Source organism: Perca flavescens, chromosome 5, assembly GCF_004354835.1.
Source record: "Perca flavescens isolate YP-PL-M2 chromosome 5, PFLA_1.0, whole genome shotgun sequence".
In the NCBI taxonomy this organism is placed as follows: domain Eukaryota; kingdom Metazoa; phylum Chordata; class Actinopteri; order Perciformes; family Percidae; genus Perca; species Perca flavescens.
Window position 1 is genome coordinate 7,003,134 of NC_041335.1, and position 12,484 is coordinate 7,015,617.

Consider the following 12,484-nt stretch of genomic DNA (forward strand, 5'->3'; position numbering starts at 1 on the left):
TAAGATATTTGCTGTAATTGCATTGGCTAATAAAGAAACAGATGGGTAAACTGAAAGAAAGCATACAGGTCACTATGATGTGTCTGCTGCTACTTGTTTGATTTCTGATTTAGTTTATTTTTCTTTCTTTTGTCATCTTGGCATTATAGGCTTTTTTTTTTAACCAGGTTGCTAGATCCAGATGTTGCTCCAGTTGCATAGAACAACATGCTATTTTGAGGCATGTAAACAACTGAGCGTATGGTGGTCACATACATATATACATGTAAGACAGGTAGTCAGTGGGTGGAAAAAGGTTCTACATCTAAATACTGATCAGGTAAAAACAAAGGGTTAACTACGGTTACATATGGAGCCATGCACTGATTACAGCCTTCAATATGGTGACACTTTATGGTAAAATCATTAGTCCATATACTTTTTTACTTTTAGGCTGAGACTGGTCTTTTTTGGTGTTTACTTTTTCTACAAAATCTGCACTTCAGTTTCTTTTATAGTCTAATCTTTGAGGTGTAGAATGCTTTGTAATATAATCATAAGCAGTGGAAACACTGACGTTTGATGGGTTTACCCTGCCTTTATTCCTGTTGTCATTTAGCTACAAAGAAGAATAGAGCCATTGAGGAAAAAGACAACAGAGGAGAGCGAAGCACCATGTCTGAGTCAAGCGAAGATCTTGATGGGCTGTTCTGTACTTGACATATGTGGGCCTGCAGCTCTCACCTCCCATTTGCTGTCCTGTGTTTTCCTCTTGAGCTGGATGTTCCAGTTCTCAGTGTCCACCTCAGCGCAGTGAGCGATGGTCATGGCCACTGGGCAGGAGAGGTCCAGGCCCGGAGGAGCATACATCACCTCTGGACCCAGGAGGATTTCACATCCTTCCAGTGTTTGGACACTAAACACACCATGACACACACACACACACACACACACACACACACACACAGAATGAGACACATTGTAAAAAAATACATTAAAAGAAATTGTGGACCTGCAGAGACAAGATACAGCCTATACCGAATGACTCTGTTTAGACATCCTGTAATTGTGCCTTTTGATGGTTGCTTCTTTGCTTTCCACCAATACATTCTCACTCCCAACTCGTCAAATACTGACGCTTGGTCAGGACCCATTAGCGTCACGTTTTAATGCTCTGGGTACACCTTTGGCATCATTCTTCAACGTGCTTGGTCAGGACCCTTGACGTCCGTTTTTGACGCTCTGGGTCGGGACCCCTTGGCCTCATTTTTCAAAGTGCAGGGTAAAACCACTTTATTAGAAAAAGATTGATGGTGGGTAAACAAAATGTACGTTTAAGTGACATGCAGGACAACGGGACAAGAACCCCGGCCTCCTGTGTGAAAGTTCTATGTTGTTCACCACCCCCAAGAAAGGGTGCTTTGTGCATCGGTATCTGACACTAACGGCCACTGACCAAGTGCCAGTATTTGAGAATGGGTTGGCTTTTCAGCATCATATCACCATGCATTTTTTTGTAAAAAATTGCAGGGCATTGAGTTTCCTGCACAACTACATTATTTGCACTCTAAGCATGTGTAATAATAAATGAGTATAAAACAGTGTGAAATGCGTCAGTGTGTGTGTTGTGTTAGTGTGAAATGCTTAATGAAGCCTGTACTTCATTCAACAACAAAAACGGTGAAACAGATCAGCCACGTTGGGCCTGGTGTTGTCCATGGCAGCTCCTTTCTTGCTATGTGCATTGTTAAGATTGTAGGCTCTGATCTTCATATAACTTTCCATCTTTAACATTTTTTATTTATTATCAGAACCATTATACTGTATGTGTTTAATATCTATTTTTGAATTGTTGTCGCTGCTGCTACATAAGAAATTTCTTGTGGACTCTTACTCCTCAAATATGTGTTATTGCTACACAGCCAGGCTGCAGGATTTTGTTCCAGCACAGGTGAAAAAGGCACTGCGATTTTCCAGAAAGTTGGAGTGTGCTTATTAAAAGCAGCTTACAACAAACAGGTCTTGCCAGCACATGGTGGCAGCAGCAGCAGCATTTGTTTTTTCTGAAAAAAGGGCAGACAGGACTGCACAGGATCATGACAGAGAAGATCAATGCCTCCACAAAGCTTTCTAAGCTCACATCAGCCACCACTGATCAGAGATCTGAGTGTTGATTTGTTAAGATTTTCACCTTTGAGTGAGGAGTGATTTATAGCTGTCATGGGAGCAGCAGCTTTAACGTACAGTATGCTACACAATGACTTAAAACTAACAGGTCGATAATAAAGAAGCATGCCTGATGTAGTTTCAAAGTTGTGTTAGATTCAACACAATCTGCTGTAAAAGAGAGTCTGCATATCAAAAAACAATTCTAGTTCATAACAACTTATTTTTTGTATTTTGACCATCATTTCTATCAGTTTATCTATGATAACAAGAAAGAAACAAGATATATGAGCAGTCAGATGATCAGATAGATTGCAAACAGTTTAGCCAGATCATCAACCACTTCATTTTGGAGGTACGGGCCATGTCCAGAAAGACAGTAGCACTGTGTGAAAAAACCCTTATTCATTTCAGACAACAGAGTTGGCAGAAGGCTCCTGACAAAAAACACGTTGTCCAGTGTCTGTATTCCATGTTTTGCGTTTGTCTTTAATAGTAAAGTATTATGTGACATCTGATCAAGACAGGTACTATAAATAAATGGTTAACTTAAACTGTCCTTCTTAGATTGTATTTCATTGGCTCACTGGCAGGGGCAGACTGGGACAAAAATTTGGCCCTGGCAATTCCGTCTCCTACCGGCCCAATTTCAGACAGGCACATTATTTGCTTTATAATTGCAAAAACCAGGCTTACGTGAGATTATGGCACCAGTAGCATGAGGTGCACTTACAGGCTTTCATAATTAAATAATAACACACAATTCCTAAAACCTTCAAATAAACTATAATGGCACCCTTGTGTTTATTATTCAAGGTAGTGTGGCTCCAGGAGATGGCAAATCCAGTCTGTCGGTCCATAGTGATGTTGGTCAATCAGTTTGGTCCAGACAGAAATATCTCAATAACTATTAGATGTATTGCCATGAAAATCATGGTTTCCAGTGAAATATCTCTATATCTACTCTAAGGAGTGTTGCAATTGTTCTGTACAGATATTTATAGTCCCCAGAGGATGAGCCCTAATGAATACTTTGGTTTATAACCAAATGCCTCCAGAACTAATGGCATTCCCATCAGTGTTGCATGTACTTTGTGGTAAGTGCTAATTAACAAAACATTAGCATACATATTTGGACCAAAGCACTGTACTTTAAATGGCACATGATATGCCGCAGGACAGACTGTCTACTTGCAATGCAATGATTTTTTTAATATTTTTATTTTTTTGACACCCCAACTCTTGAAAACAAAAGTGAAAGCAAAATCTGAATCTAACAGAAAAAGAAATAGTGCCGGCTAAGCTATAGGGCTAAAATATAAAATATTAATTACAAGGTCGTAAATCCCAGGGGTGTCAGAGGGGTCAGGACCCCCCATCTAAGGGTTGTCCCCCCGTAGAAATATCATAAAAACAATGCTGTATATTGTAAATAACATAATGATGTATACTTAAAATATCTGTGTAAGTAGTAAAACAATACAAACCCCCAAAAATGCTTTTTAAGTTTAGAAACATTTTGAGTTCCCCCTCCCTTGCTTCACAGTGGTTTGGTCCTGTACGTGCTGTACGTTAGGATCTGCACTCGACTCACAGTCACATCGGGTAGTGACAGGAATGTAGTAAGTAGGCGGTTCAAGGCTATTTTATTCACATTAAACATCGGATGAAGTTTTTCTTTTCTCAAATAAAAATGATGCTGAGTAATAAATGAATTAGTCATGACAAAACAGTTTGCTATATGTTACTGTAATATAATGTAACGTAACCTAGCTTGTTTAATAGCTTGTTGGATAGAAATGCACCTACTACAGCTAACGTTACCACGGCGATAAGCCTAACGTTATGTGTGTGAACTGATATTAGGGTTAATAATGAAGATCTACAGTTGTGTTTTGCTCAATATGAAGTTAAGTGGCTGATCAGTTAAATATATATCCTCTGTCCCAGACAAAACCTAATATTTATGTGGAGGACGCAAGATCATTTTATAATTATAATATGACCGCGTGGTGAACCTATGAAACTAACTCATATTTAGACATGTGACGTTAAAGATTTGTGTTGTTGTTGCCCAGATAAAATGACAGAGAAAAGAAAAAACTGACATTAGATCCTTTTTCAGTAGGCCTACACCAAAACGCCAAGTAAGTACAATAAGTCCTCATATCAAGACAATTTGGTAACATCTTTATAAGAATGGGTGCTTAACTAATACTAACGTCACTATGTCACAGGCAAAGGAGACAGAAAGAACTGAGGAACAGGGATGTCAGGTGGAGAGTCTCAGGGAAGTGTGTTGAGCTTAGTTCATATTTTTGGAGGCATGTGGCTGTCAGGGTTAGCAGATGAGCTTTACCAGTGGCTCACTAATTTACATTATGATCAGCTATTTTGACAAGTGTACAAAAATATTGTATTTCTTTTATATGGGGACACTTTTTCAAAATAAGTCATTATGTTTCAAGGTATTTTTGTGGCTTGATTGTAAACAACTTAAAAATAAATACATGGTTTTAAAGAAGAATATTTTGGTAAATTTAGTCAGCTTTTTCATTGAATCAAGAGAAACAGTGAAAAGAAGGATAATGGTATAGTCTCCATGCTACACTAATGATAGTATTAAGGCTTTCCTCTGTGTACACATGTCCTCTACGAGTATAATTGTGGCTGTATTATTTGTGTCCCTTCAAAAATTGCTCTTCAGAAATTTGATGCCCCCCCTACTGCTAGATCAGATTTACGCCCATGATAAATTATATATATACAGTATAAATATAAATTAAGTATTATAATTTGTGTAAATAGTATTGCAAATGAATAAAACCAAATGTAAAAAGGAATTTAGTAATGTATGCATGATAAGAAAAAAAGTATAGAGGTGTACACAGTTCATAAGCAAGGTATATATAAAGATAAAGTGATGGTTTAACGGTAAAGTGAATGTGATGAGAGAGCTCAGTGCTCAAGAGTTCAAAAGTCTTATGGCCTGTGGGATGAAGCTGTGAGTCTGGTTGTGCGGAACCAGATGCCAGACAAATATATACATACAAAATAACTGCTGCATAACAGTTGTTTTGCCGACATTGAGATGGAGGTTGTTGTCTTTGCACTAAGACGTCAGGGCTCTGACCTCCTCTCTTTAGGCCATCTCATTGCTGTCAGTGATCAGGCCGATGACGGTCGTGTTGTCATCAACTTTATGATTGTGTTGAAGCTGTGTGTGCACACTTTGCGTCAAAGTAAATGCTCCTTCTGGCTGCTGAGATCCTCTCCAGACTTTCCAGTTACTGCCTCAATATCTGAGATGCCATCTCATTGCACAACCACTTCACCCTCTTCCCTTTCTAAGCTCAGTCAGTTTTTCTGTTATGTCCTCTTGACTGGCCAAAAGAGAGCTCTCGATCCTTCAGCCAACAGTGCTGAGCCTGATCACACATTTAATGTAAAGTGTAGGCAAGGAGCAGATTACCTGCTCCTGTAACGCTGCCTAAGAGTCCGGTAGCAACCCAAAAGGTTAGCAAACTCTCTCCATTCTACTATACGGCAGCTTCTTAAGGCCCTAGATGAGGTGCATTATTTAAAGTGAGGAGTGACTCACTCCTTGGGGACCTGGGGAGCCGTGCAAAGTGGCAATTATCTACCAAAGACATGCTGTTTTCGTTTTCCTGCTTTGATCATCGTAAAATCTATCTACTGCTACTGTCTCCTCACAACTGAAGCCACGTGCAAAACTCTAACCACAGTCTGCGCTACCAACAGTCACCTGAGCTTAAAGCTACATTGTGTAAGAATTTCTCCCATCTAGTGGTGAAATTGTACATGACAACTAACTTTCTAGCCCTTCCCATTCCGAGTGCGTTTTAACTCCTACGTAACCTGACTCCGCCAGATGGATTGCTTCGCATTTGCTCGGCATATCCATCTGGGAACTTTCTGTTAGAGAACTTTTGGGAAGGGGCGAAAATACTGGTTAGCTGATTGGATAAACCATCCGTCTATCACTACCTATGTTAGTCATAGACGGGCCAAATCAACCAATCAAATCAAACTCTTGCCGGGAGAAGAGCAAAAACATCTTTTCCTCCGAGAAAAGCCTCCAATGCCATTTTTTGCTCTTCTTTCAATGAAGAGCAAAAACTGCCAACAGTTGTTTCTCGTTGTGTCACTCCTAAACCCGCCTCAAAACCAACGCTGATTGGTCGGTCATTAGGCAAATGGCTCCAAATTTTCTCTATTTCAAGATGCCAGACTGATCTGCGAGTAGAAAACTGGAGCTTGTGAGATCAGGACGGTCTCACGAGGCTAACTCCTACGGTGGCCAAACCCAAAATTAGCTCTTAGCGTCTCCATCGTTTACACGCAGCTGTTCTAGCCACTCCAATATTTACTTTGGTCTTGTTGCTTTGCCTGTCGCGTTGTCGTTTTAATTCACTTTTTCACTTCCCTGGCGAGTAATCTCCCCTTGGCATTTGTCACGGTGCCACTGATGAGGGCGAAAGGCAGAGGTATGTCCCTCTTTGGCTAATTTATTTTAAAGATGGATGTGCAATGTGGCTGCCGTCATTTGAGCTTGTATGTATTCTGAATGATTCTAAATGGCAGATTCTACGCTTATGAGAATACTTTGATTAGTTGATGGAAGTAATTACACATGAATGAGCACATATTTGTGAAAGAACAAAGGGATTTTTGCTAAGAATCAACTCAAAAAAATTACACAATGTAGGTTTAAAGGTGCACTATGAGTTCCTGCATTGTCACTTCTGTTGATGTTCCAAGTAAATTTCAAACAAAACAGAGCAAGCTCACCCCTCCCCCAATGTTTCCGTAACTGTCATGACTAACTGTTTGTTTGACGTTAATGACCCCTGTGTTGTCTCCCGAGACAGGGCTTTTTCACAGTGTATTCAGGGGGCAGGCAGCTAGCGGATAAAGGAGAGATGCCTCCGATTTCAGACAAAAATGTAATCATGCTGAAACCATGCAGGAACTCATAGTGCACCTTTAACAGTTCACATCACCTGCAAAACTCATTCCACATAACTTAACTCTTAACACAGGCTCAGTGCAGCGAAACACTATGAACAATCCTCACCGAGACAACACACACTGTCCTCAGAACACAGAGAGTAAAAACACTAGCACCAATACAGAAATTAAAACACTTTTCATTTTTACAGTTTCAATAATTTTAATGATTTCACACAAATCACAAATTTTCTTTACATAAAGAAAAGATAAATTCTTTCACATTAATTTATTTATTTTATAACATAACCAGTTTTTAAGGTAAACAAGAACGAATGAAAATCAGCAGTTTGCTTCAATATTTTGTCTGTAGTAATTTATGTAATTACTGGAAAAAAAGTAATCAAGGTGTGTAATAGTAACAAAGCATTTGGGGGGGCTAATCCTGCCACTCTCCAGCATCAGGGGACAAGTTTTCATTATCGCATTGGGTGTCTTGCCATGCACGTGCGTCATCTATATATACAAATGCATGTGGTGTTTCCGTTGTTTCCACCTCCATTACTTTCTGAAAGTAATAGTAAAGGTAGTGTTTTTCAGATTTTTTTATGTAACCTCAGACACCTTACCAGGGGTCTGATTTATAAAACCGTGTGTACGCACACCTGTAAGCAATGTTCCCTTTATAAATCACAGATTACGTGTTAAAGGAACACGGCGACTTATTGGGACTTTAGCTTATTCACTGTATCCCCCAGAGTTAGATAAGTCCATACGTACCCTTCTCATCTCCGTATGTGTTGTAACTCTGTCTGACGGCTCCACCGGTAGCAGCCCAGCACAGAACCTGCAGGTAACTGGTTCCAACAATCCTACTGCTCCAAATAACGCCAACATGTTCCTATTTACATGTTGTGATTTGTAGAGTCACAGCACGTACAAAAAACAACGTAACATGAGACACAGCCATCTTCTAACCCTAAACAAACCGGGAACTATATTCTCAGAAGGCGAAGCTCAGGTACTTCTGCTACTTGGGCGGAGTGATTTGCTTTGCAGCAAGCCTTTCTGAGAACATAGTTCCCGGTTTGTTTAGGGTTGACTCTACAAATCACAACATGTAAATAGGAGCATGTTGGCGTTATTTTGTCACTTATTCGGAGCAGTAGGCTAGTTGGAACCAGTTACCTGCAGGTTCTGTGCTAGGCTAAGCTACCGGTGGAACTGTCAGACAGCGTTACAACACGGACATGAGAAGGGTATATATCGACATGTCTTACTCTGGGGGTTACGGTGAATAAGCTAAAGTCCCAATAAGACGCCGTGTTCTTTTAAGTGTGCGTACATGGATCAGCCTCTTATCCCACCCTGTACACGCCCATTTTTAACCATAAATAGTCAATGGAAAGCACCTTGTGAATGCTGATCAGTATATGAACGACACTGGCAGTTGTTAGACTGAATCATGATGACTGGCGGAGATAAAGCAAACACTTCTCAGACGTTCAGGAATTGCTGCAAATTCAATTATAATTTCGGCCTGTTCTTGCACAGAGTAGGGAAATCTGATCTATAACTACATGTGTTAATAATACGTCCAAAACGGCCTGTATTATTAATCTTAATCTTAATAATCTTAATAATAAGATTTAACATAACTATATATTATATCCAAACAAGCCTTAGTGATAAATATATAATATAAATTAATTGCCAAAACAGGATCAACTAGTAGTATCCCCCACCCCAAGATACAGATTTGATTTGAAGACGAAAGAAAGTGTAATAGGCAAACACACTTTTCTTCATGCAGGTTTTGTCACAAACAGTAAGTTTGGACTGATAACGAGGACGTTGAGGGTAACAATTTTCAGACTTTGACATTTGATGATATATGCACAGTTTTAAAGACGTACACACATTTTCAGCCCTGTTTTGTGCGTACCTGGACATTTATAGGTATAGGACTAGGTGAAACAATCCCCTGTTTAAAACCTGAGGTATGAGTGGTGACGATGCATCCATTGGAGTGGTTTCCTTGCTGTGGTGTTGACAGGTCTGGTTGAGTGGGATGATAATGGGGGTTTTAAGCTTCATTGGGGTCATCAGGTGGGCACCCTCCTTCCCTGGTGTTTCAATGATAGGCCCACGACACCTCTAGAGGGCTCATCAGGAGCACCTGGCATCCCAGGTGTGCCCCCTCTGCTTTCAACCCTTAAATGGCGCAGGTGTTATTAGGGGCCCAGGTGGAGTCTCCCCTTTTTACCCATAACCATCGACTTGCTTCTTCTGCTGCACCTGAGAGGGCTTTGATGGTTTGGCATAGGGTTTGGCATCGCACTCCCAATTCCTTAAGCAGCCTGATGGTTGAAATGCCCACGAAGCCTCTGCAGCCGACTTCCACTGGGCAAACCAAGGATTTCTATCCACGTTTCTCAGCATCAGCTGCCAGCTCGGTGTACTTAAGGCTCTTGCGCTCAAATGCCTCCTCTATAGCAGCCTCCCAGGGAACGGTAAGCTCTATGATGTACACGGTGTGGAGTGAGGAGGAACAGAGCACGAGGTCGGGTCTGAGGTTCGTTGTGGCAATCTCAGAAGAGAAGCAGAGCCTTTGGTTCAGATCTGCCGCCAACTTCCAGTCACAAGCCCCTCCGAGCTGGCCAATGTTGTATTGTTATCCGTCTGACCTCCAAGGTAGCTGCTAGGCACTTCAGGACATGGTTGTTCTGCCAGGTATAATGGCCTTGTGACAAACTTGTCTTGCAGCCAACCAGAATGTGTTTGAGGTTTGCGGGGGATGGACAGAGGGTCTTCTCCGTACCACTGGTTGAGGTTTGAGGGGGAAGGCAGGATGTCGTACGTGGCATGTAAGATGAAGCTGATGTGAAATGCTTTCAAGCCCATCAGCTCCCTCCAAGAAAACTTTCTCCTCTCCACTCCCTCCCATCTCATCCACTGTCCTTGCTTGGCTTGTGAGACAGCCTTTACACCCCTGCTCGTGCCGACGCACCTCCTCGACGACCAGCCATTGGCGCTGAGCTTGAGCTGCCCTTTGCCACGATGGTCTGCTCTCGCCAAGGCTGAGGCCTCCTCTCCGCAGTTGCACAATGCCAATGATGTCTCTGTGCCTGAGGTCTGACTACGCCTGGTGAGTAGCTGCACCTGGGTTCCATTTCCTTCCGGTCACCAAGGTAGGAGCTGTTTGGGAAACACACGGGTCACTGGACTCTGTTAGTGTCATTTCCAGCCTTACTTTAGAGCATTTAAACTCTTCTGCAAGGCTGGAAACAGGAATCTCCAGGATGCCTCCTCCATACAGCCCGATGTTAGAGAAGCATCTGGGGAGTCCCAGACACTTTTTGGCAAATGAGCTGACCAACCTCTCCAGTTTTTCTACCTTTGAGATTGGCCCCTCATAGATGGTAAGAGGCCACATCAGCCTGGGTAGTAGCCCAAACTGAAGGCACCACAGCTTTAGCCTGTCAGGGAGCATGGTCTTGTTGATATCCTCAAGGCCACACATGGTGTCCTGCATAAGCTGGTCCACTTGCTCTGTGTCCTTGAGGGTGGCATGGTACCAACGTCCAAGACTCTTGACTGGCTTCTCTGCCACTGTTGGGATAGGCTCCTCGCCCACATAAAACCAATGTTCCGACAGCTTCCCCTTGACAACTGAAATGCTCCTGGACTTGCTTAGCTTTATTTCCATCCGGGCCACTGGATGTTCTCCTGTAGCTTGTTCAGCAGCCGCTAAGCCTTGGTTGTAGTGAGGATGGTCATATCGTCCACATAGGCTCTGATGGGAGGGAGACGAAGACCAGATTTGAGCTTCTGTCCTCCTACTACCCACTAAGAGGCGCAGATGATGACCTCCATAGCCATTGTGAACGCTAGAGGTGAGATGGTGCATCCTGCCATTATTCCTATTTCTAATCGTTGCCATGCTGTGGTACACTCGTCAGTTGTCAGGAATAGCTGTAGGTCTTGAAAATAGGATTTGACGAGGTGGGTGATTGCTTCTGGGACGCTGAAATAGTGGAATGCAGTCCAGAGGAGATTGTGAGGAACTGACCCAAAGGCATTTGTGAGGTCCTAGAACACAATGTGGAGATCTCTTCCATCCCTTTTGGCGGTTTGGATTAGATCCACAGTATTGTGCAAGTTGTGGTTAAAGTCATGGGACAGGTGTAGAGTTTTGAAAACTGTATTCAAGCTATGAAAAACAAACTACAGTTTGGTCCACATGAACTGCTGCTGTGCAGACCACTGTCATTTAGAAATCGCAAAAAACTGTAACCACAAAGCATTCATCAAAACAACTCCAATAATCAAGGACTGGCAAAGTTACTTGATTGAAAGAACAGCTTTGTAAAACAATAAATTAAGCTAATTATGAATATGTTTAAAAAGCATCAAGGCAGCCTTGATTTATAATAAAATCATAATGACTATTCAACTAACTTTAATACCACTCATCTTTAATCCCAGACCTTGGTGTTGAGCAACCCACTTGACTGGGAAAATGAAGGTAAGCAACAAGGCTAATCACTTGAAACAACTCACTATGCTATTTGGTCCCATATCATTGAGAGTGCTACTTAAATAACAAAAAATAACGTCTGGAATCACAGAACAAGTTGAATAAATGCTTGAAGCACCTGTGCAATTGACATACAAGTGGTATGTTTTGTCAAGTTTGTATTTTCTTGCTTTTGTACTGCAGACGTGATTTTTGTAGGGCTGCAACTAACGATTACTTTCTTTGTCGATTAATCTGTTGATTATTTTCTCGATTAATCGATTAGTTGCTTGGTCTATAAAATGTCAGAAAATGGTGAAAAATGTCGATCAGTGTTTTCCAAAGCCCAAGATGACATTTTCAAATGTCTCATTTTGTCCACGACTTAAAGATATTCAGTTCACTGTCACAGAGGAGTGAAGAAACTAGACAATATTCACATTTAAGGAGCTGGAATCAGAGAATTTTTTTAACTCAAACCGGTTAATCGATTATCAAAATAGTTGCCGATTAATTTAATAATTGACAACTAATTGATTAATTGATTAATCTTTGCAGCTTTATTTTTTTGAATCATATCTAGAAAAAATATGAAATAAAATGTTGAACACTATTAGGACCAATTGCTGGCTGATGTTTAACAAACATTTGTGACTATTACTACTACTACTATTAAAAGTCATCATAACAATATGTCATTTTTGCATTGGACAGTATGTAAATTTCTATTGGTTTAACTGCGTTTCAGAGTCCATCTCCATGTCCTATATACCCAGCTTGTCATTACAACTTTTCATAGTAACTGTTAATGAGTTCATTAAAGAAATATGAATGCCTAGCAGTCAATTG

At 41.1% G+C, this 12,484-nt stretch overlaps 1 protein-coding gene across 5 annotated transcripts in view; it reads right to left on the reverse strand.

Annotated features, from left to right (window-relative positions):
• unc5db (unc-5 netrin receptor Db) overlaps positions 1-12,484 on the reverse strand; it is a 358,970-nt gene that overhangs the window by 43,568 nt on the left and 302,918 nt on the right. For all 5 annotated transcript variants that reach the window (XM_028577296.1, XM_028577298.1, XM_028577295.1 and 2 more), the window contains one exon: positions 724-895. In XM_028577296.1, the coding sequence (XP_028433097.1) occupies positions 724-895 (172 nt within the window). The remainder of the gene's footprint in view (positions 1-723; positions 896-12,484) is intronic.